Source organism: Podarcis liolepis (genome assembly GCF_965112155.1).
Source record: "Podarcis liolepis genome assembly, chromosome: 14".
NCBI lineage: Eukaryota > Metazoa > Chordata > Lepidosauria > Squamata > Lacertidae > Podarcis > Podarcis liolepis.
The window spans coordinates 18,474,771-18,498,160 of NC_139569.1; the positions used below are offsets into that span (position 1 = coordinate 18,474,771).

At 48.6% G+C, this 23,390-nt stretch overlaps 2 protein-coding genes across 4 annotated transcripts in view; one reads left to right on the forward strand and one right to left on the reverse strand.

Annotated features, from left to right (window-relative positions):
• The window catches only part of ABCA3 (ATP binding cassette subfamily A member 3), a 76,131-nt gene extending 65,961 nt beyond the window's left edge, over nucleotides 1-10,170 (forward strand). For all 3 annotated transcript variants that reach the window (XR_014518833.1, XM_083473600.1, XM_083473601.1), the window contains exons 29-31: nucleotides 38-225; nucleotides 919-992; nucleotides 3,626-10,170. Coding sequence is in view for 2 of the 3 variants with exons in the window: in XM_083473600.1 (XP_083329726.1) it covers nucleotides 38-225; nucleotides 919-992; nucleotides 3,626-3,757 (394 nt within the window). In the remaining variant the exon portion in view is untranslated. The remainder of the gene's footprint in view (nucleotides 1-37; nucleotides 226-918; nucleotides 993-3,625) is intronic.
• An 819-nt stretch (nucleotides 10,171-10,989) lies between these two features.
• MCRIP2 (MAPK regulated corepressor interacting protein 2) lies at nucleotides 10,990-19,553 on the reverse strand. The gene is made up of 5 exons (XM_083473906.1): nucleotides 19,122-19,553; nucleotides 18,703-18,799; nucleotides 13,919-14,046; nucleotides 12,475-12,576; nucleotides 10,990-11,449 (listed from the first exon to the last, which is right to left on the reverse strand). The coding sequence occupies exons 1-5, from the start codon at nucleotides 19,174-19,176 to the stop codon at nucleotides 11,379-11,381; spliced, it is 453 nt and encodes a 150-aa protein (XP_083330032.1). The 5' UTR covers nucleotides 19,177-19,553; the 3' UTR covers nucleotides 10,990-11,378.
• Between the last annotated feature and the right edge of the window lie 3,837 nt (nucleotides 19,554-23,390).

Here is a 23,390-nt window from a genome sequence, read left to right on the forward strand (position 1 = left end):
GACTATAAATAATTATATCCTTGTCTCCTTTCAACAGCATGGAAGAATGTGAGGCTTTGTGCACCCGGCTGGCCATCATGGTGAATGGGCAGTTCAAATGCCTGGGGAGCCCACAGCACCTGAAGAGCAAATTTGGCAGTGGGTACACCCTGCTAGCAAAAACCCACAGCGATGATGAGGACAACCTTCAGGCCTTCAAAACATTTGTGGAGAAGACTTTCCCAGGTACGTACAGACAAGCTTGTGAGGACCTGAATCATAATAATTAGGGTGCCGGGAAATTAAGCAATTCTCTTTTTTTTATGTAGTCAAATGGGTTTTAGTCAAACAATCAGTTGACTTTGTACAAATTTTACTATACAAATGTGTTTGAATTTGCATATGTATTTGCATACATTTGCATGTGACTTAAGTGATTCTGAAGCAAGATGAAGCACATGCGTCTCATAACCAACACTGACTTAGAAGAGGGCATTCTCTCTATTGTGTGAGAGAAGGGGAGATGCCTTCATCCATTTTTAATAAAGGTTTACAATATATAAATAGCAAATGCAGTAAAGAATGCTTAAGCATATGGTATTAAAGAAATGATTGAACGTATATTAATTGCCCATTTTCAGATGGAGCTACTCTGTGTGTGTGTGTGTGTGTGTGTGTGTGTGTGTGTGTGTGTGTGTGTAAGCAGTTTGTATGTGCTTTATATTAAATATACATTTAAAAATTGAATGTCAGTGGCTGGGAATCACAGGTGGGCAGAGTGCTGCTCTGAGCAGGTCCTTCCTGCTGGCTTTCCATCGAGTCATCAGATTAGCCACTGTGAAAACAAGATGTGGGACTGCATGGGCCATTCGCCCAATCCCAGCAGGAATTTTCTGGTGTTATTATGCTGGCTATATATCTCTGCTTCTCCTCTTCCAGGGAGCATCCTGAAGCATGAACATCAGAGCATGGTCCATTATCACCTCACCAACAAGAACCTCAGCTGGGCACAGGTAAGGGCTGAAGGTGGGCTTGAGCAGTGGCCACTTCTGAAGGTCCACCTAAATGTCCTCCTTATTGTACATTCATGATAATTTGCAGGGGTACTCGGGGGGGCAGGTTTGCTAGACCAAAGGTGGGGAACCTTTTTGCAGCCTGAGGGCCACATTTCCACCTGGAAAAACTTCTGAGGGCCAGAAGCATTTTTCTCTGCCCTCTTGAGCTTGGGGTGGTGGTGCAGGAGATAGCATCCTCTGTAGTTGTGGGACTCCTTCATTATACAGCTCCTGACTTTTGACACTTGAGATGAATATTATTAGGTCTCAATTTCTTAAAATTTTTGTGATTGTAAGTTGCTTTCGTTGTCACCCACCCTGGGTGAAGGATATGTGATTTATTATTATTATTATTATTATTATTATTATTATTATTATTATTATTATTATTATTAATCTGTCTATCTACCTATCTATCATACATACATACATACCCCGCCCATCTGGCTGGGTTTCCCCAGCCACTCTGGGCAGCTCCCTACAGAATATTAAAAATAGAATCAAACATTAAAAACTTTCCATGACATCTGATGGGAGGGCATTCCACAGGGCGGGCGCCACTACTGAGAAGGCCCTCTGCCTGGTTCCCTGTAGCTTCACTTCTCACAGTTAGGGAACCAATAGAAGACCCTTGGAGCTGGACCTCAGTGTCAGCGCAGAACAATGGGGGTGGAGACGCTCCTTCATGTATACTGGGCTGAGGCCGTTTAGGGCTTTAAAGGTCAGCACCATATGGTCTTGGTGGCCGCTTCCAGTCACCAGTCTAGCTGCCGCATTCTGGATTAGTTGGAGTTTCCAGGTCACCTTCAAAGTTAGCCCCATGTAGAGTGCATTGCAGTAGTCCAAGTGGGAGATAACTAGAGCATGCACCACTCTGGCAAGACAGTCTGTAGGCAGGTAGGGTCTCAGCCTGCATACCAGATGGAATTGAACTGTGCCTCCATGGACAGCTGTGAGTCCAAAATGACTCCCAGGCTGCACACCTGGTCCTTCAGGGGCACAGTTACCCCATTCAGGACCAAGGAGTCCTCCACACTAGCCTACCCCCTGTCCCCCCAAAACAGTACTTTTGTCTTGTCAGGATTCAGCCTCAGTCTGTTAGCTGCCATCCATCCTCCAGCCAGACACTCACACAGGATCTTCACCTCCTTCACTGGTTCTGATTTAAAAGAAAGGTAGAGTTGGGTATCATCCGCATACAGATGAACACCCAGCCCCAACCCCCTGATGATCTCTCCTAGCAGTTTCATATATACGTTAAAAAGCATGGGGGAGAGGATGGAACCCTGAGGCACCTCACAAGTGAGAGCCCAGGGTCTGAACACTCATCCCCCATCACCACTTTCTGGACATGGCCCAGGAGGAAGGAGTGGAACCACTGTATAACAGTGCTCCCAGCTCCTCTAGATGGTCCAGAAGGATGTTATGGTCGATGATATCAAAGGCCGCTGAGAGATCCAGCAGAACTAGGAAACAGCTTTCACCTTTGTCCCTAGCCTGCCAGAGATCATTGACCAGCACGACCAAAGCAGTTTCATTCCCATGATGAGGCCTGACTCCTGGCTGAAGGGATCCAAATGGTCCACTTCTTCCAGGCGTGCCTGGAGTTGTTCAGTAACCACTCACGCAATCACCTTGCCCAAGAATGGAAGATTTGAGACTGGACGATAATTGGCCATATTGGCCGAGTCCAAAGAAGTTTTTTTAAGAAGCAGTTTAATGACCGCCTCTTGCTGTGGGTCTGGGAAGACTTCCTCACAGAGGGAAGCATTCACCACCCTGCAGAGCCCATCACTCAGCTATTCCTGGCTCTCTTTTATGAGCCAGAATGGGCAAGGATTGGTTTCACTCATCCAGGCAGCCTGTCCACATCCTCAAGAGGTAAAAGATTGGAATTGATCCCATGCAACTTGACTAGACAGGACTCTAGCACTCTCCCACCCCGGCCCTGCTCTCTACTTCCTTCCGAATCTGAGCGACTTTATCTGCAAAAAACTTCGCAAAATAATTGCAGGAGATCTTGGGGTCCTTACTGGGCCCTGATGGCAAAGGTGGTTCCATTAGATTGCAAACCACCTGAAAGAGTCTCCTGCTGCTGTTTTCTGCAGATGCAATAGAGGCGGTGAAGAAAGTCCTTTTCACCATCACTATCGCCACTTGGTAGGCTTGACGTTGAGCTCTAACCTGTGCCTGGTCTGATTCAGAATGAGTTTTCCACCACCAGCGCTCTAGCCGTCTCAGCAATTGTTTCATCACCCTTAGCCCTGGAGAAGACCACGGGGCTATCCAGGCTCCATGCAGTTGGAGAGGGCGCTTCGGAGCCAGACAGTCGATAGTTCTGGTTAACTCTGCATTTCAGCGGGCCACCAGGGAATCAGCTGAAAGACCACCAAAACATCCGCTACCATGTTATGGATGTTGCAGTAAGAATAGATCATAGTAAGAGGAGGCGCTGGCTTGTTCTTGGGGAGAAGGGAAGATCTTGGAAAAGCAACCCAAGGCCTCTTACAAACCTTTCAAAAGCGCTGCTTGAAGGAAGGTGCTTCCCTCCTCAGCCTCTCACCAAGATTTTGCTGTCTCCTTTCTCCCAGGTGTTCGGGGCACTAGAGAAAGCCAAAGAGAAGTACTGCGTGGAGGATTATTCCGTCAGCCAAATTTCCTTGGAGCAAGTCTTCATGAGCTTCACCCGTTTCCAGCACTACACAGAGGATCAAGGGAAATGAGGCGGAGCCCCTCTGCCTGCTCCGCACGGACTGACCCTGCTGCCTATACATAGTATATATAGAGACAGTAATTTATATTATCAGCCATGTCTTCAACAATGCATCAAAAGGACAGACATTCTCAACGAAGCCGGGGGGGGGCAGGCGAGATCTCCTGCTCTCCGCAGTGCCGGGATCAAGAGGAAGAGCATGCATGATGTGTGCGTGTGTGTCATGGTGTACGTCCGCATGTGGCGAGGCATGGGAAAGAGCAGCAAAGGGCTGCATCTCAAGGCAGCACAGCCAGCCTGTGGGTCTTAACTAGCTCTCCCTCCGCCTTTAAGCCAACCAGAGAGGACAGTGTTGCACCACCACGCGGGTAATGCACTCCTGGTGCTGGGATGACTGGTGGACCCTGTCTTTTGCATCCTCACCTCCAGGACTTCCACTGGGTCAACATCTATGTCATTGGCCCAGTGTGCCTCTGCAAATGAGGCACTGGCAACGCACACGTCTGTCTGTCTGCAGCCCATGTCTGTATGAGGAAACAAAACGTCCCCGTGTGGCGTATCCGTCCAGACCGACTACTTTTTCGCCACTCGCTTTCCTCAGGTGGAGCCGGGGGCGGGGGGGGGGGAGAGATAATGCATTTTGCTTTTCAGACAACTGTGAGGCTGAGTTTAGCATAGTAGGAATCCCGCGGGCACCACCCTTGCACATTCCTTCATCCATGTCACTAACCTTAAATGTTCATGGAGAATCTCCTTCGAGGTGGTTTTGCTGTAGTTTAGAGCAATGTTCTTCAACCTTTGGTCATCCCCAGATGTTGTTTGCTTATGCTTCCTATCACCTGCAGGGATATGAGCAAGCTGGAAGATGAGTAGAGAAGGACAGCCAAGATGATAAAGATACCAAGCCTTACGAGGAACGGTTGTGAGAGGTTGTGGGTAGGTTTAGCCAGGATAAGAGGAAAGGGAGAGGAGATATGACAGCCACCTTCAAATATCTAAAGGGCTGCCACGTGGAAGAGGGAGCAAGCTTGTTTTCTCCTGCTCCAGAGGGTAGAACCAATGGATCCAAATTACAAAAAAAGAGATTCTGACTAAGAACTTTCTGGCAGTAAGAGCTTATTCAGCTACTTCAGAAGGTGCTGGGCTCTCTTTCTCTGGAGGTTTTTAAACAGAGGTTGGATGGTCATCTGTCAGGGATGATTGAGTTGTAACTCGATGACCCTTTGGGTTCCTTCCAACTCTACAATTCTTCAAAACTATGATCCCTAGCCATTAGTTAAGCTGGCTGGGGATGGTGGGAGGCAGAGTCCAGCACCATCTGGGGACCAAAGGCTGAAGAGAACTGATTTAGAGAACTAGCCAAAAGCTTCCATCAGCCACAGATCATGGGAGAGTTCTCTGCTGTATGAAATCCTAGCCAATTGCAAAGAAGTGGAACTGCCACTTGGCAATCTGTCATTTTGTCTGTGTATGCTCCAGGACCAACTAATCACGTGCTCTGTTACGGCTTGGTTCTGGACCCAGGTGGGGACATTGTTCTGCACTTTTGGGGTTTGTAGCAGCCAAGTCAGCCTTGCAGAAGCGGAGGCTGTTGTCAGGTGGAAGCATCTCCGTGTCCTCCTCCTCCTCTGAAATCTGGAAAGAATAGGCCGTGAAGGTGTTTGTGACAGGCGGCCACTTATATTAAGGTGCTCTGCTGGAACCAGGGCTTTTGAATCCCTCCAAGAAGTTGGAGTGAGGAGAAGGTTCACGCCTGGTTTCAATGTGCTCACCTGCACTGTAGGATATGTTCTGTTGTAGTGCTGCTTTTGACTCAACAAATGACCAGGATGTGTTCCCACTTAGGGCCAGCTCAGCCCTTGGTTCCCCAGAATGAAGGATGTTCCCAATGCAGGGCAGGGGAATCCTGAGACTCTCCAAATGCCTCTTTGACCCCAGTTTCCATCATCCCAAAACCGTTGGCCATGCAGGCAGGAGGTGATGGGAGCTGCAGCCCAAGAACATTAGGAAGACAGGCTCCCCATGGCAGCCTTATCACCTCTGTAGGGTGAGTTAGCACATTCCCCTTGGGGGAAAAAATGAGAGAAATCCCACCATGTCATAGCAGACATTATTGTGGTTGTCCCTTGCTTTCCCCACATGGGGGCGCCTTATAGAAATCACCATGTTAAAACCTGCCTTTTGTATTGCATTGAGGAAAGATTAAGGAACAGAGTGAAGGGTCCTAGCAAGGGGTTATTCTGCTTGTCCAAATGGGGAACTCTGGAGACTAGCGTTTTGTAGGGCCAGGTGTGTTGCAGCCCAGGTGCCCATCCCGGCAAAAAAAATTTAAAAATCCTGCCTTAGATAAATGTGGGCCTAACTGCATGCACCTGTCAAGACTTGAACAGCACCTGCTAACTAAGCATCTGCTCTGCACTGAGCCCTCTGTATGCTGCTTGCTAGATCACCAAAAAAACCAAAACCCACCCAAATCTGCAGCTCCAAGTTGGGCAGAGGGGAACCCAGCAAAAACAACAACAACAAACCCTTCCATTTTGTCCCTCCTTTAATGCATCCTATTTTTGCAAAGGCAATGGTGGCAGTTGCAGTGCTCAAGGTTTTAATGAGACTCGGAGATTGCCAGCAGATCAGGCAGGAAGTGGCCTAGTACTTTATTCCTAGGCCCTCTAGCAAGGAGATAATTCCTGGCCACCAACCCTTAGCCATTGGCTAGTCCTTGTTCGGTTCATGCATTTCCTTGCACCTGCAGCCAAGTAAAATTTGATATCTGGAAGAGAATTCCACATCTGCAGAATCCTTAATTTGCATTACTATAAATCAACTTTTGATCCCTTAGTGCTCCAGAAATAAGCTTGGAAATGCAGTTGAAATACCAGAAGACGTGTGACGGGCTATGCAGGCCCCCCAGTTCTGAGGGGGTGGTGTTTCTAGTGCTCTTCATAATTTGTCCCTGCACATGGCTTAGCAGAAGTGGAATGAAATAGGCAAATGTAGGCACGTTAATGTAATACATCTAGATGTGTTAGCTATGCCTGTCATTGGAGCAGAATCTGGGTCTTTTAGGCACACAGTGGTCCATCTGCCCCCGTTCTTCTTATACAGGGAATTCCATGGAGGGGATGGCCATGATTCCTAATCATGTTTGGTGCCAGAAAAGTACTCCTTCAAACTACACTACTTAAGGCAGCTGTGCACTTGCCTTCAGTTGGCTTAAAAACTGACAGCTGCCTGAATGGGTTCTTCAGGCCAAGGAGAATTGGACCCCTCTTGATATGGACGTGTGTATTGCCAATCTTGGAGGAGCTAGCCATCTGCCATCTGACCCTGGAGTGGAAGCGATCAGGTTTCTGGAGGTGGAAAAGAGGGAGGAGCCAGTACTTTATTCTGGGGTTACTTTGTGCTTGTAGTTGTTTGTCAACGGGTTGCACTGTAGGACCAGTATGAAGATGGTCTGTGCTCTAGAAAGTGTGTATCTGCAGACCAACATCGCTGGTTGTGATTGTATCAGATTGCTTAAAGAGTTGGAAGACAGAGGGCTAATTTTGCTACTCAACAGCCTTGTGTATGGCATTGTGGATTGTTGTTTTCAAAACTTCTCATGGCCCTTTTAATAACTGTGATGTCATGTGGCCACAATTTTAAACAGAGGTTGGATGGCGCTCTGTCATGGATGCTTTAGCTGAGATTTCCTGCATTGCAGGGGTTTGGACTGGATGACTCTTGGGGTCCCTTCCAACTGTACAATTTTATAATTCTATTATTATCTAAATAAGAGTTCTGGTTGCTGCGTCCCACAAAAGGCTATTCTAGTACTGGGAAAGGTGCAGAAACGGGGGTGAGATTATCACGGTGTGGTTAGAGCACTTCTCTGCATCAGGTTGGCCACCGGGGCTCTTCAGAATAACCCAACTATGCATTTTCCAAGGGGTGCCTTTGGGTCACCCCCGGGCGCAAGTCGGACCGCCCTAGGTGCATCCAAGAGTTCTGTGCATTGTGTGCATCGTTTGCTTAGCCTCTTCCATGTGGCAGAAACCCAGTCCTATGATGTCTGTGAGCAAATGGGATGGTGTGGGGGAGCTAGTCAGCCCTTTCTATCACCACCCCTGCCTTTGGCTTACTCAAGAAAGGCACTTCAAACTACTTATTTCAGGTGGTGCATGTTCCTTGTTGTCTTCCTTTTTAAGAGTGTATTAGTGGTGTCCTTTTTTTGTCCATTTCCGTGTTCAATCACATTCCGTCCAGTTTGGCCAAGGCCAGCCTAAGGTGCCACTCCTCCTAGTGAACCCAGGCACAGTCCACCAAGAAGTTCTCCTGCATAAGTCGTGGCTCGCATACACAACATATGTTTTAAAATGCATTGCTTCCCTCCAGGAATCCTGGGAGCTGTAGTTTAATCCTCATGGAGCTACAATTCCCAGCAACTGCTGTTCCCCAGATCCTTTGGGGAAAGCCATGCTCTTTAAATGTATGGGGTTGTTGTGGCCTCTCTTGACATGGAGATGCTCAGTCCAACTGTCTTATCCCCCACTCCACCGTCCTAGGAAGCATTAAAAATATACCAGAAGCAGCAGCCACCTCACCTAACCTAGACACGCCCAACACCAGGTTCAGCTGCTCATTACTTGGTGCAGGCCTTAGCTGAAATTTGCAAGGTTCACTGGTGGAGAAGCAGCTCCCCTTTCGCAGGGAGAGCCAGTAGAGGACTGTGCAGGTGCTTTTTTGCTCCGTTGCCTTCCTTCCCTCCTGGGCTCCTGGGCCTTTTTTCGCACACACCCCCAGGTGCTTTCTGGCGAACAAAAGAGTTGCAAAGCCAAAGGGAAACTCTGATCTGCTTCGTGCAGATTGGAGAACAGCCTTTGCTCTTAATAAGGGCTGATCCGCTTTCAGGACTGCTTCAGGTTTTTACAGGCACTCAACACTGGCTTTTCTAGGCAACAGCGGGGGTTGCTTCATTTGGGCAAACTGGGCGCTGCCTCGTCAACTTCTGCCAAGCTCCAGCTGCCAGCCTTCTTACTTCATCCAGCCCAGCAAGGTGGCACAGCCTGCCAGCTTCCTCCTCCTCCTCCGTCTCAGTGTTGGCCCTTCTAGAACTCTGCAAGGAGGAGGATGGGGACAAAACTAGAATGCCTGTCCTTGCCTCTGGCTCCCCCTACTGTTGGGCTCCCTGCCTTCTGCCCTACCAGCCCCAATGGGCTGCAACCACCACTATTTATAAGCATGTGGCAGTCACCCACCAGGTCCTCTGAACAGTGGATATTTGCCAGGGAGCTGGTGCATCTAACGGATGCAAGTCTTCAAGTGTTATGTGGAATGTACCTTTTATGGAGGGGGTGGGTTCACTCACTCTTGCTTGGTCCACCTTTTGCTTTACCATACACTAAACTCTGCAGCTGTTCCCCTCCCCTGGGACCCCCCTGCTTGTCCATCCGCATGGGATCTAGATCTGTGGTTCTTTAAACCTCCCGTGGTTTCTTGAGGAACCTTATTCAGTAGGCCTTCCTCAGTGAGATCACTAATGGCAAACAGGCTTCCTTGGAAGGTGGCTCACCTGCTATTAGCAATATCCCTGTGCTACCACAGAGGGCTTTGAGGTGTTGAGATTCTCCCTTTTTTATTTCATTGGTTCTGCCCCTGCACATCACAGTTGCTGTGAAAGGCAGCAGAACCCTGAAATAAATGAGTAAAGCAGAGGGTGTGGGGGGGTGGGTGTCCCCCTTGTGTTCCCAGGTATGCACTCAGTTACTTCACAGGGGCAGTGGTGAGGCTTCCATGCAAGCAGACTGGTTCCCTGGGGATCGGGAGTTTTGACAACCACTGCTTTAGATGTCTCGAGACTGTAAAATAGTCACAGTTTTGTTGTTTTCAGTACTTTGACTTACACAGCAAATCCCTTCGTCTTGCACAAGTCACTGCATTTTTGCACAATTGTATGTGTGTGTGTGTTTATGGATCCAGTTTGTGCTCTGAAATTTCTCAGGTCTGTTATTGCACCAACCCCCCAAACACAATGTACTGAAATGTTTTTGCTGCAAAGGCAAACGGAACCAGCGGAGATCGCCTCTTGCTGCTTTTGGTCACACGACGACAGTGGCAAACTGAGCACTAATCAAAACCACGAAAGCCACCCATTACCTATTGCGTCCTCCCAATGTATATGCCCCTTTTCTTCCCCACCCCCATATTTCACTTTTTATTTGTGTTGGTTTTGTGTGTGTGTGTGCGTGCGCGCCTGCCTATGAAAATACATTTTTAAACACTAAGGAGGATACAGGGACTTCTGAAAGGGAGGGGTGCAGGGTTAGTCCATGTCTCAGACATGTGAGTGTGTGTCCACCTGCTCTTCAATGGCTCTTATGTACTGCAGTCAGTTGTAGTGGTGACATTTTCCCCCATCTCAAAAAATAAACTGGATTTTCAAAATAGTGACTCTGCATTTTTCCCCTGTCATGATAGATGGAGGGGGGTATGTATCTGTGCGCACACATGCATGCACACCCACATCCCAGAGAGTGGAGCATACTTAGCAGGTGTGTGTGCTGTGCATAACTACATGGCGTCAGCTGCTGCTCTGCGAAAATCATAGCTCAGCTCTGCTGAGTTTGGAGGCAGGAATGCCTCTGAATACCAGTTATTGGAAACCAACAGAAGGTGAGAGCTCTCTTGTGCTCAAATGCTGCCTGAGGCATCTGGTGGGCCACTGTGAGAACAGGGGGGTGGGCTACATGGGCCTGATGTTCTTAAATAGAACAATACCCAAGAACATAGAAACTATCCTCTCCTGAGCTAAAACTTGAAGCAAGAGCAGGACTTTGCACTCTGTGTTGTTCCTGCCTAAGCACTTGTATTACCTCCCAACATGCATGGGGGGGGGTGTTGGATGACGTACAGAGTGAAAAGCAACAATACTGTCAGAAGAGATAGCTCAGTTGGTTAGAACATGGTGCTGATAACGCCAAGGTTGCAGGTTCAATCCCCCGTATGGGACAGCTGCATATTCCCGCATTGCAGGCGGGCTGGACTACACGATCCTACATCCCTGCCTTGACCAAACGGCAGCGCAACACTTAGCAGCTGAGGCAAAAGCAAACCTGAATTCCCCTGCGCCACCAGCTCCCCCCTGCCCTTCATCTGCCAGCCAGCAGAACACCACCAGCAAAGGCTTTTGTAATCGTTTCCTTTTTTGCAGGAGTGGCGTCCTTGGCCCGCTCCCAGCCATAATTCCTCCCCACGCAATATGGCCTTGTTCCACTGGCACATTGGTGCTTTTATTGAGAATGCAGTCTTGGCTTTACAGGGCAGCGCTGGCTTTCCAGAGGGTGCCAGCTCCAAGTGGGAGTAGGACAGGGTTGCCAGACCCTCCCCTAAGCCTCCCCCCCAAACCCACGTTGCCATGGCACTTCCAGACATTCAGTGTGTCTGAATCTTCCGGTGGAAAAAAATCCAGAGCTTCTAAGGAAGCAGTTCGCTGTCGGTCGCTCTCCTTCCTGCCCCCAAAAGTGGGCTCCAGGGTGGGACTGCCAAGGGGTTCCCCATTTTCTCTCTCTTTTCTCTTTGCTTGGACAGGTGCATATTTTCCTTACGGTAAATTTAAAACTTTTTTTGTTTTAAGCTTTCTGCATAACCCCTTGTTAAGATCCGTTCTCGATTTTTGCCAGGAACTGTTGGGCCCACCAGTCCTCAAGGTCTATGGGCACAAAATCTGGAAAAAAAGAAGATTGGGTCCATTTAAGAGCACGCGCAGAACAAAAATCTGCCTGCAAAATCTGAAGGATTAGGCTAAGAAAATATAAAAACTACAGCTTCTCAAATAATTTAGTTTCTTTTGTTTAGTAGAGTCAAACTCAAAATGGCCACGGAAATTAAAACCAATATAAAGTTCAGTCATCCCTTGGTTGTTGAACACCCTGGAACTTGGACGTTTTGGCTCCCAAACACCACAAACCCAGAAGTGACAGTTCCGTTTGCGAACATTTTTTTTGGAACCCGAATGTCAGACAGGCTTTTGCGGCTTCTGATTGGCTGTAGGAGCTTCCTGCAGCCAATCAGAAGCTGCGATTTTGTTTTCGAACATTTTGAAATCTGAACGGACTTCTGGAACGGATTCCGTTTGACTTCCAAGGTACGACTGTATATACATTAAAATGCTGTAGAACACAACCTGCCCACAGAAAGAAGGCACTTATTTTGCATCCATCAACCCAATTACTATGCTAGAAACAGGAGACTGAGGGCTTCTCCAGCCTGGAGGGATTTTTATGGGTGTATTCTGCAACATGTATTCATCACAATAATAGTTCAAAGACCAGGGTAAAGAGGTGCAATAATCCTGGTAACCATTTCCAGAGGGGTTGTTTGTTTAACAACCAATCCCTCTTCACAGGGAAGTCTGGGAACTGTGGTCCTGGAAGGGGACCAGGGGGGGTCTCCTTGCAATATGTCTTAGTGAACTGAGTAGGGATTCACTAGAATATAGATGCAAATATGGCATTTTACCACTAAACAGTGGCTCTTCTAAGTATTCTGGGATGGGGGAAAGGGTGCGGGCAAGGGAAGAAAGCTGAGAGTTATTTTCCAGCTTGGATTTTTTAACCTGAGCCGGGGAAGAATCTAGGGGCTTGTAAAGATGGCTTCTTGGTTCTGGGGATCTGGCTGACATCTCTTGTATATCCCACGGCACTTGATTCCATGCCACTCCTTGAAGGCAGGCCACACGCACTTACTTACCTTTCAATTCAGGGCCAGGTGTTTTTTCTGTGTATTGCACTGGACCAGATCTGCTGTCCCCTTGCTGGACTCCATCCAGCTGCTGCTGCACCTGTTGCCAGGCTGGAGGGTGGGAGAGAGGAGGGCACATGAGGAGAGAAGGACACTCCAAAGCAGCAAACCTCATGGAGGCCCCATTTTCTGGCTGACAAGAACTTGAGCTGCTGACGCCTTTCCTGAAGAAGGCTTTGGCCCCTTTGCAGGCCAAAGACTATGTAGCTTTCAGTGGGGAACCAGATCCAGCCTATGGGCCAGATCCTTATCACCCTTTGCCTGTAGATCAAGTTTGACAGGTGGGTGGGGCTGCTAACCTGTCAATCACATGATGTCACAGTGATGTCAGACAGTGGTGGCTAATACCCATTGGGACCGGGAGGGCATTAGCCCAAAAGTAGATGGAGCTAATAACAGGCAGGCATAGCCAACTAATTCTAGATTTGTCCCTATCCTTCCCGCTGAGTTTTACAAAGGCAACACTGAATCTAAGCAGGAGGAGACTGACAGCCAGTGCCACCCTCTGGACCGGTTGGAAAGAAGGAAACAGGAGGTAGAGGCTGGCTGAAAGCAGGCTGATGCTGGCGGGAGCAGTGCCCCACTTGACCTAATGGACTGACCTTCACTAACATCTGCCGGCTTGTTTTCTTATCCCAGGACTCGTCCAGACTTCCACTTGCCTTGCCACTTTCCTCTGGGGAAACCTGCTCTCTACCGCTGAATCGGAGCAAACGCCAATCAGGTTTCCCGCTTATTAACATTTGCTCCAATTCAGCGGTAAAGAGTGGGTTTTCCCAGGGAACGTGGTGGGGGCAGACACATGCTTTCTAGGCACAGGAAAAGAAGTGTAGACGACTCCTTATAATCTAAGGCTTAGACCCGCTGGGTGGGTGGGGAGAAAGGAAGGCAACACCTGTTGAATTTCCCCTTTAAAAAAAAATCTATTTACATTTTTTTTAAAAAAATCTGCAGACACACGTTAAACGTCACATATAGTTTTGACCGTAGGCATGATGGTGTGAGGACCCTGAACTCCTTTACACCGGATCTCCTTAGACCAGGCTGCCATAGATGGGTGATGAGGGCCATTTACCTATTCAGGGCCACTGACCAATAGGAAAAGGGAGTCTGGGTGTGGCCAGAGGCAGAGGTTGCAGTTTTGCAGGGTTGCTTTTGTCTCTGGCACGTGCGCAACCACAAAGTGGAAGAGGAACCAGTTCCCAGAAGGAAGAATCCAGAGAGCAACAGACAGCCCACACTGACTGGTGAGACTAAGGGCCCTGTGAAATGAAGCCAACCACTGCCGATCCCAAACCCCACACCTAGACAGAAGCATCTCCATCCAAGCTGTAAGGAAAACAAGCACAGGTTAAAAACCTTGTTCCTGGGCTCAACAGAGCAGCTCACCTACCTTCACACACAAACCGAACATTTTCTTCATGTGCCACGGTGTAGTTTTCCTCTGTGGCCAACGTAGGGGGGGTCATGAGTGGGGGTCTCTTGCCATTTACCCTGTTGAACACAAGCTTTGGAGCTGGGCTGCCAAAACAGAGGCAGAGAATGTTAATCTTCCACAGTCATCATTGTTGTTATTATTCAACCCTTCAAAGCAAAGCATTTGCCAAAAGATGTACAGTGAGGAAACCAGACACACCTCAAATACTACATTTGTTCGTTGTTATTATTATTATTATTATTATTATTATTATTATTATTATTATTAGACTTGCTATGTCTCCAAGTGACTGACACACTAAAGACATAAATCTAAGTACATAATGCAATAAAATCAGAACAACCAGCCCCCACAGGAAACTTGGCAGGATGCTAATAACAAACCAACATCATCTCAGTCTGTCAAAAGGCCTGGTGTTAAAAAGATGTCAGTGAAGGTGCCAGGTGGATCTCGCTGGGGAGAGCATTCCACAGAAGGGAAGCCACAACTAGAATGGTCCTTGCCGCTTGTCACCAGTCCCTGTGCCTTCCTTGGAGGGGGAACCTGCTTGTGGTGCTTCCCTGCTCTGCAGTATTTTCTTTCTCCCCAGCTAGGAGAATTATGTCTTTGTCCACTGCCCAAATAAGGATTTGACACCTCCTGTAAGGCTGTTGCTGAGAACAGCAGCCCTGCAACCTGCCCATAGTGAGGGAAGGCAATGCACAATACGTTTATAACACTCCATCTCAGGTGCCCAATAAAAATGGTTTTATTGTTCAGTAAACGGCTGGGCTTACAAGGCAATACCTGGCCTGGCACCTACCGTAATACTTGCTCGAGGGCAATCAGAGCATCTTAGCTATGGGCGGAGGTGGGTGAGTTATCAATTCTTCAAAAAGATCAGCCGCAGAATAGATTTCTATGGGAACCCTGGTGATTGCCCCGGGCGTTGGGCTCAAGGCGGTGCTGGGTTGGGGTTGGGGTGGGGTTCCTGTCATGAGCTATTATACTCAACTATCCACTCAGCTGCTGAGGAAAAAATAGTGCAATCTGCTCACCCAGCATGAATAAATCAAAGATCTACAGATCGCTGCTTGCAGATTTTACAGGGATAAATTGTGTATGTAAAGCAGGGCATTGAAGATTTGAAACAAGGAACAAATAGGTGTGCCAAGGGCATGTACTGTCTTGAATCCTGGACTAGGAGCTGGCAGACCAGGGTTCAACCCCCCCCCCTTGCTGGGAATAGTCTCTGGGCATGACCTACCTTACAGAGTTGTTGTGAGAATGGAAGGGGAAGTGGGGAGAGCCATGTGGTGCCCATTGTATCCTGAAACTGCAGTTGATTTGATAAGGGAACCTTAACAATGTGACGGAATAAGGAATTTGCCAGGCTCCTCCACATAACCCATTTATTATGTTTTCATCCTGATCTGCTTCCACAAAGCTTATGCAGTGGTCAAACTACATCCAGTCTTTATTGACTGTCTATTCTCATTTGCTTTTGGGGTGGTTATATGGCAACGGCCATTCAGCCCACTTTGCTTGTACAGTGGTTTAGGTCTTCCCATTAGTCATTTGTTCACCCCATCACTTTCCTGACTGCAAAAAGCCTGTTTATAAAAATAGGACTTTGCAGTGCTTTAATTGAGCAAACCTTAAACTTATGGCCTGCAACTGAATCCCTGCTGCAAAATCCTAATAGTCTGGAGGCCACCCAAGTTTTCCCCAGCTCATACAAAAAAACCAGAATGTCATACAAGGAAACTCGTTGATTTAATTTTTTTAAAGAAAGAGCTGTCTTTGTGTTCAAGAACGTACTGTATCAAGGATGCAATGCTGAACATCTTCCAAATCCATTAGTTCTCTAGATCAGGAGACCGCAACCATGACCTGATTGTCCCCAGGCCAAATCCAGCAGTCCCCCAAAATGGAGCAATTGCCATGTTCCTTGCTTTTCCCTCCATGCCCAATTCACTCTCTCTCCCAAATGTTAGGTGCGTGGGGAGCAGGGAAGGCTGGTGCCCACTGGGGCTCCTAGGGCAAAAGGCAGGGAGCCCAACAGCAGGGGGAGCAAGAGCCAATGAGAGGCGGAGATGAATCATTCTGGTTTGGTCCCCATTCTCCACCTCCTCGCTAAGTTCTACAAGGGCAACATTGAGACTGAAGAGGAAGGAGCTGGCAGGCAGGACCTCCCCCTGGACTGGTTGTAAGTACGGAAGCAGGCAGGTGGGGGTGGCCAAAAGCAAACTGATCATGATGGGGGCAGGGTCCCATTTGCCCTAATGGACCAGTCTTCACTGAGGGCAAATACAGATTTGGACTCATGCTCCATGTGCGATCAGTGGAATGAACATGTGTCAGGAAAACTGGGTGAACACACCATTGGGAAAGAGTAAAGATTATCCCCCCGTCTCATCCTATTATTTCAACATACGTTTAGGTATGGAGCAAGGATTCTAACCCCACGTTAGTGTATTTTGCATCATCATCATAATTAATCCAGAATTAACAAGCACACACTTGTGCAAGCCAAGTGGACCATGTCAGGTGAGCTGGGGGAAGCAACAGGGCTGCCAAGACACACCCCTTCATCCCCATTTCCTATGGTACAGGATTATGCCAGTCTCAAAGCTGCCAGTCTCTCTCCTCAGCTCACAGGCTATACACTCTAAATAGCGACAGTTATCGGTGAAATGGATCTATCGGACCAGGCATGTTGGCCAAATGACACAGATCCCTTTACTTTTAAAAATAAACAAAAATAAGAGCCTATTTTGTTGTGAGTTGTTAATGTTGCTGCTACCTGCATTATGAAATGCAATCAACAAGGAGGATAACTGCAGTGAAGAAAGGGCCCCAGCTCAGTGGCAGAGCATCTGCTTGGCATGCAGAAGGTTGTGGGTTCAATGCTGGGCATTGCCTGGTAAGGCTGGGAGATATTCCCTGCCTGAAGTCCTGTATACACTATCAGTGTTCCTTCACAGAGTAATACAAGCTCGATCTAACTATCCATCTTGCTGGCTACTATATATTTGGGGAACAGTTTGTCTGTTTGTTTTCTATAGGTCGGGCTGCCTCTCAAGATATTGTTACCAAACTTGGCATGAGGGTTCCCAATGTGGGGGTGATGTCTTTGCCAAGATTTGGACACCAGGCGCCATTCTGAATCAAGATGGCAGACCAAAATGTGACTTTGACATGACTTCACCCAATTTTTGATGGATCGAAACTCACAAATTAACACTATCCATTTAAAAATCAAATTTCCAGGGCTTTCTAAGAAGATCCGAGACAGGACAGGGCACTTTTGTGTGTGTGTGTGTGTCTGTGTGTGTTTGTGTATGGTAGTGTGTGTAGCAGGAAAGTCCCGCCTCTGAGGAGTTCCTGGGTTAAATTTCAACAGTAAAAGAGGACGCCACCCTCCAGGCTAATAGAGGCAGAGTTCTCTAGTGGTTGGAGTGGTTGGACTTCAGAGCCTCACCCTCCATTCCTCAAATCCTTGCTCATCATAAAGCTCAGAGGGTTTCTGTGAAGATAACTTTCCAGTCAAGAATGAGCATGGATATAGCCAAGGGTTGGGGGCAGCTGCCCCCCCATCGAGCAAGACAATAGAAATACTGTTCTTAACTGACCAAATCACGTTGGTTCTGCCCCCCCCCCAATCCTGGCTACACCCATGAGGGTGAGTAACAAATTTAATTATGATGGGGGAGGGGGGACAAAAATACAAATTTGCCACCTTGAACCCCTTGGAGGAAGGGTGTGATCTAAATGTAATAGCCAACAGAATAAATAGAAACAGAGAGTGAATACGAGCTAGCTTTAAAATTAAGGGCTCACAAGATCTGTTCCACAAAACCTCGCGAGCGCACCACTTCCGCGGCTTCCTAGGGCCTTTTGCCTCCGAGGGGCCAAGGATGGAAGAGGCAAGGATCTCCTCCGCTCCAGATTCCTTCGCCGTCACCAATTCCGAAGGGGGCCCCGCTAGGCTCGGCCCAGCCCCGTCTTTGGGACCCCCTCCTTGGCCCCGCCCCCTTGCCAGGGGGTGTGTCCGCTTCCTCGGCGCTTTCCAGGGGAAAGGTCGCCCGCTGGGCACGGGCTCGCGATCGATCTGGAAACACGAGCGCGCCCCCTCCCTCTCCAGCTCCAATGACGTCGCCTCCAAACACCCCCACCGTAGCGAAGGAGATCCCCTCGCAGCCCAACACGTGCACGCACGTGCCAATGGGCGTCCCTGCACCCAGCGGGCCCTGCGCCCACTCCCACCCGCACTGGCCCAGCCCCCCGACCCCCCGCCTCGCCTCTTACTCGTTTCCTACGAAAGCAGCCCGCCCTCCACGTGGGAGCCATGGGGCAAGGGCAACCCCGGTAACCTTTCCACAAGGTCACCTCCCTCCCCCGTCGCTCCCCCCCCCCAAACACCGGAGGGCTGCATGCCGCGGCGATGCCCCCCCCCCCCACTCACGCCCCCTCCCCAAGCAAGTCGGCCCAGGCGGGATCGCAGCGATTACGCACACCCCTCCTCCTCCCCCGGGCGGCTGTCACTGGAAGGGCCCAGCAGCAGCAGGAGGAGGCGCCGCATTAAGGAGATCGCCTCGCACGCGGCGCGCAAGGTCACCGCCGCTCCGGATCGTCCTCTCCGGCCGCCCGGGCAGGATTTCCCCCACCGCTGCCCAGGCGGCCATTGGGACCCAGCTCTGCGGTCCCGTCCCTGGCTGCGCGTGGGTAAGGGAAGCACAAGGACCGCCTTCGCTCACCTTGACAGAGGCCACTCGCTGAACTGTTGCTGCTGCTGCTGCTGCCGCCGGCGGCATTTCAGGTCGGCCAGTTTGCTCTCCACCTGCTGCGTGGGACCTGCGTGGGGGAAATCGAAGCAACGTCCTTAAGGGGTGGGGGGCGCGACCTCCCGCCCAGAGGAGCCCCATCAGGCCTGGAGGGAGAGCTGAATGATCGGAGCTTACGTCCCCTCAAAACACACACACACGGATCAATTTTGCAAAGGAAGGAAGTTTCCCAGAGGCACGGGCTGGGGAGGATTCCGGAGGGTCCTGCTCCCTCCTCCCTCCCTCTCAAAGCACAACCGGGTTGGGGGCGGGGGGGGGCGAGAGAGGAGTCACTTACGCACATGCAGATTCATCCCCACACATAAACGCCCACCTCCTTGTCCCGTCCTTACCTGTCCTCCGTTGGGTGGCTAACTTGCTAGGTCCCTTAGTGATGGTGTACATCATCTGCGTCTCCAAGCAGCACCAGATGACTGAAATGTGGGTCAAGGCTGGGAAAGGGGGAGCCGATCTGCCGCACGCGCGCGCCCAACTAGAATAGTTTGGTTTTAAAAAATAAAAAAGTGTGTGTCCTGCACACACAACTTTACATGGCAAGGTGTGTTTTTTTAACAAAAGCAATAATACATAATCATAATAAGATGCCTCTGTGCGCTCTCCTTTCTCCCCCACGTTGCGCTGGTGGTGGTTCCCCCGCAAACCTTCCCAAGTGTTGTTGTTTTTGCTGCTGCTGCCGCCTGTTGCAATGGCAAAGTCTTCCCGGCTTGCCTTTGACTTTAACTTCTCGGCGGCGGCAGCTGGACGCGGCGCGGTTCTCCTTTAACTAGGCGAGTGGGAGCGCGAGCGAAGGAGGCATGTCTGCAACACGCCCTCCCGCCCATCGCGCCTCTTAAAGGCGCAGCGCGGCGCTTGGCTCAGCCTAGAGGTCTGCCGATGACGGTGCAAGAACTTTTCCAAGTCAGAGGTCCCTTTTCATGCGTTGCGCAATTGCACAGCAGGCTTTGAAACTGCGGGAGAAGGTGCGCCTAGGCTACTCTCTTGGCTCTCTTGGGCTTGATTCACACGAGCACGCGAGTGCAGCAGGTTTCTGGGATTTCTCGGCACCCCCAAAGCAATCCTGAGCTGCATAAAAGTGGGCTGGACCGCTTCATGGCAGCTGACCAGGAATAATATCTGGAATGTTTCATTATGTAAATAATTCCCTGCAAGGAGAAAACTACCACATCAGGGCTGTAGTCCAGTACACCCACACATACTAGATATTTACTTTTAAGGAGAGTAGCCTCCTGTGTGAACTATTGCAGCAAAAAACGCAAGGAGTCTTGTGGCACCTTACAAGACTTAAGACACATTTGTTATGACATATGCTTTCAGGTCTTACAGTCCACTTTAGCAGATTCAGGTAAGTGTTATCTTGAGTTGCAGGTATACACTGATGGAATAACGAGGGATAACGCTTCATACATCTGATGAAGTGGATTGTGGGCCACATAATAAAAGCGTTTGTCTTTGTTTTTAATTTCTCTTTAATGGAAAGGAGGATTTTAAAATTTCATTCTGTTCCTAAGTGTTATGCTCTGTTTTACCCCCTTATTCTGCCCCATGCCTAGAGAAAAGAGAGCAGTTATTCTACTTGCTGATTCAGGGCCAAATGTGTGAACTGGTTCTACTACCCAGGCTGGAGTAGAGGAACTGAATGCAAATAAATCAAGGGATGTTTATGCATGTGCCAATCAGCAGACATTTCTTCCCATTTCCTGATCAATCTTTAATCTTCCTGTGTGCAGTGAAAACATCTTAAGAACTAGCCTGCTGGGTCAAGCAATACGGTCCCATAGACCAGCTTGCTTTTTGGGTATTCTTAACACAAAATAATAATAATAAATTCGCTCTGTTTCTTATGTTCAGGCTGTGAGTGCCATTCCTTATGTTGCCAAAATATGGAACCACACACAAACATACACAAAATGGGAGGCATCAGCTGGCCTGCAGTGGGGGGAGCAGTAACTCAGTGGTTTGCATGCAGAAGGTCCCAGGTTCAATCCCTGGCTTCTCTAGGTAGGGCTGGAAATATCCTCAGCCTGAAACTCTGGAGAGCTGCTGTTTGTCAGTGCAGACAATACTGAGCTAAATAGATTAGCAGTATGAGTCAGTAGCAGGCAGCTTCCTATGATCCCATGATTCACAGAAGCACAAAACACAACAACCGTGGGGAATGTGGAACAGGAGGGACTCAAAAACAGGCAGGGAGGGCTGAACGTGTTTGGAGACCATGGAACGCTGCCTGATTGTGTTCAGGGGAGAATAAAATAAACTGGGGAGAGGAGAATGGAATGGAGTGGCCGGAATTCGGGACATGCAATATTTTGTTGCAGCCTATTTGTGATAATGATGACAATAGCAGGAAAGCAACAGTATTTCACACTCTGTAATATGTACATGTGTGCCCCAAGTATGTACACAAACTCAGGGAGAGAGCTGTGAGCTTGCTTTTGTTGGGTAATCTCATTTATATTATGTCTAAATTGAAACGAGCAATCTCTCAACTCCTCACAAACACAAAGAAGCCCTTCTCTTTTCTGACCTTTCATATTTGTTGAAAATCCCTGCTCACAGCAATATGTCATGGAGAACTGTAGGATGCTCTTGAAGAACCATTCCCAAAATATAATTATAAATTAGTCTTTTCTAGAACTCATTTTGAATGGCAATTCTGGATTCAAACTCTGTTTGAATGGCCATCCTAGTTGTGATCACTTGACGTTCTTGTTGTCATTTTGAAAATATCCATATTCTGCAAATAAAAAAAGCAATTGATACTATAGTATACAATATTACACTGGAATGTTTAAATGTTTCTTTGAGTGTCCTTGAATCTTCCTGCCACACCATCCTCTCCTGCTACACCACCAGTTTACTGTTTGGGGAGTCTTTGGGCCAAAAAGCAGCATATAAATTTAACAAAATATAGCCAGCTTATCACTGTGCTCTACAGGAGAGAGCATTCTGCAGACATCATCTCATTAGGAGATACCTTGCCTATGATATAGGAATCAGCTTTTAGTGCGGGAGAACATATCTTTGGAATTGCCTCCCATTATATACCAGACAAGTGCAGTCTCTGCTGTCTGATGCCTGTTTAATACCTTCCCCTCCAGCAAGCCTTTGAAGTGAAATTTTCTATCCCACTCTGTGAATACGTGAAATCATTTTCATTGTTTTGATACATGAACTTGCTTTATGGTTTTGCAGTTTTATTGTAAAACTGCTTCGTGATGTTTTGTAGAAAGCAATTCATAAATGAAAGGAAAAACACAAATAATCAAATTCAATGCTTCATCAAAATATGATTTCCCCCCTCCTGCATTTTCTGCCAAAGGCGCTTCTGCTGAAGAGGATTCTACTCTCACCAAAGCTGGAAATAAAACCTATTAGTCTTTGGTGCTGCTGTTTCCTGCAGTCTGAGATCCTTCAAAAAGGATGGCAGATGCTCACTGTCGGAGCAGCTGCTTCTGTGTGCAGAAGGTCCCAGGTTCAGGCCCCCACATCTCTGGGGTATGGCTGGGAAAGAGAACCCTGCCTGAAATTCCAGAAAGCTGCTGCCAGTCAGTGTGGACAATACTGAGCTTGATGGACCAATAGTATGACTCAGCCAGTATCATGCATCTTCTTATATTCCTATGTATATTAAGAGAAGTGCTTCATGGGAAAGCCAGCGGGCTCTGCCATGCCTTCACCTTTCTCCATGTGCTCCAAGGTGAGCCAAGTTCAGAGATGACCTTGGGAATTCCTGCTCTAGCTAGCCAAAGGTCGGCAACGTTGCAAGGGTGACTTTGTCTGTTTGTAGGTGAAAGGTGCTGCTTTCCTCCCGCTGTTGCATTACATGCCCTCTAGTCAATTGACTACTACTATTCAAATCCAGCCTACCTAACGAGCACTCGGTGCCAAACTACAGAAGAAGTTAAATAAGATGGGTGCCTCTTTGCACCTAACAAGCAGTTTTTTAATTAACTAATTAATTAGTAATATATATTTAAAATGTAGATTGCGACAGCTGGGAAGGGCTGGTAATTCACAAGACCATATGTAGTGGGATTTTAAGCCTTTCTTCCCCTCCTGCAGTGCTGAGGAAACTCTTCTGAAACTGGCACAGTATTTTGCATTGAGAAGAAGTGCCCCCCCCCCCCAATTTGGCCGAGATGCAGTGACTCCCCTACACACCCACTCAAGAACAAGTGGCAGTTTTTTTAAAAGGGTGGTTTCCCCCTTGAAACTGCAGAAGTTTCACCTCCCTTCCTGCTACAATCCTAATAATAATATAACAAAAGCTGCATGTTAGGTTATGTCCACATTAGTGACTTAAGCAGAGCCATCTTTCCCATAGGGCTTAGTGGTGTGTTGCGCCAGGGTGCTGGTCTCTCAGGGGCGCCACAATGAGTGGGAGACTGCGCAGCTTTGCCGGCGGCCTCCCCTTTACCTGCATGCCCGCCAGCTGCGCCCCGTCAACCATATGGCTGGCGGGCATGCAGCTTGCCTCCCAAGCCTCCACGGGAGGAAAGCGATCCCTGCAGAGGCTTAGGATGGAAGCTGCAACCCCCCATGGCTGGCAGTGCGCAGCCGCCCCCCCCCCACTATCTGTGGTAATTTGGGGGCGCTGGGCA

What these genes read in the sequence shown, in the direction of transcription:
- MCRIP2 (XM_083473906.1), bottom strand. Translation starts at nt 19,176, where the DNA reads ATGATGTACACCATCACTAAGGGACCTAGCAAGTTAGCCACCCAACGG. An exon ending in AGCCACCCAACGGAGGACAG is followed by an intron (nt 18,800 to 19,121) that starts GTAAGGACGGGA and finishes TCCCCCACGCAG; the next exon opens with GTCCCACGCAGCAGGTGGAG. An exon ending in TGTTCGGTTTGTGTGTGAAG is followed by an intron (nt 12,577 to 13,918) that starts GTAGGTGAGCTG and finishes CCCACCCTCCAG; the next exon opens with CCTGGCAACAGGTGCAGCAG.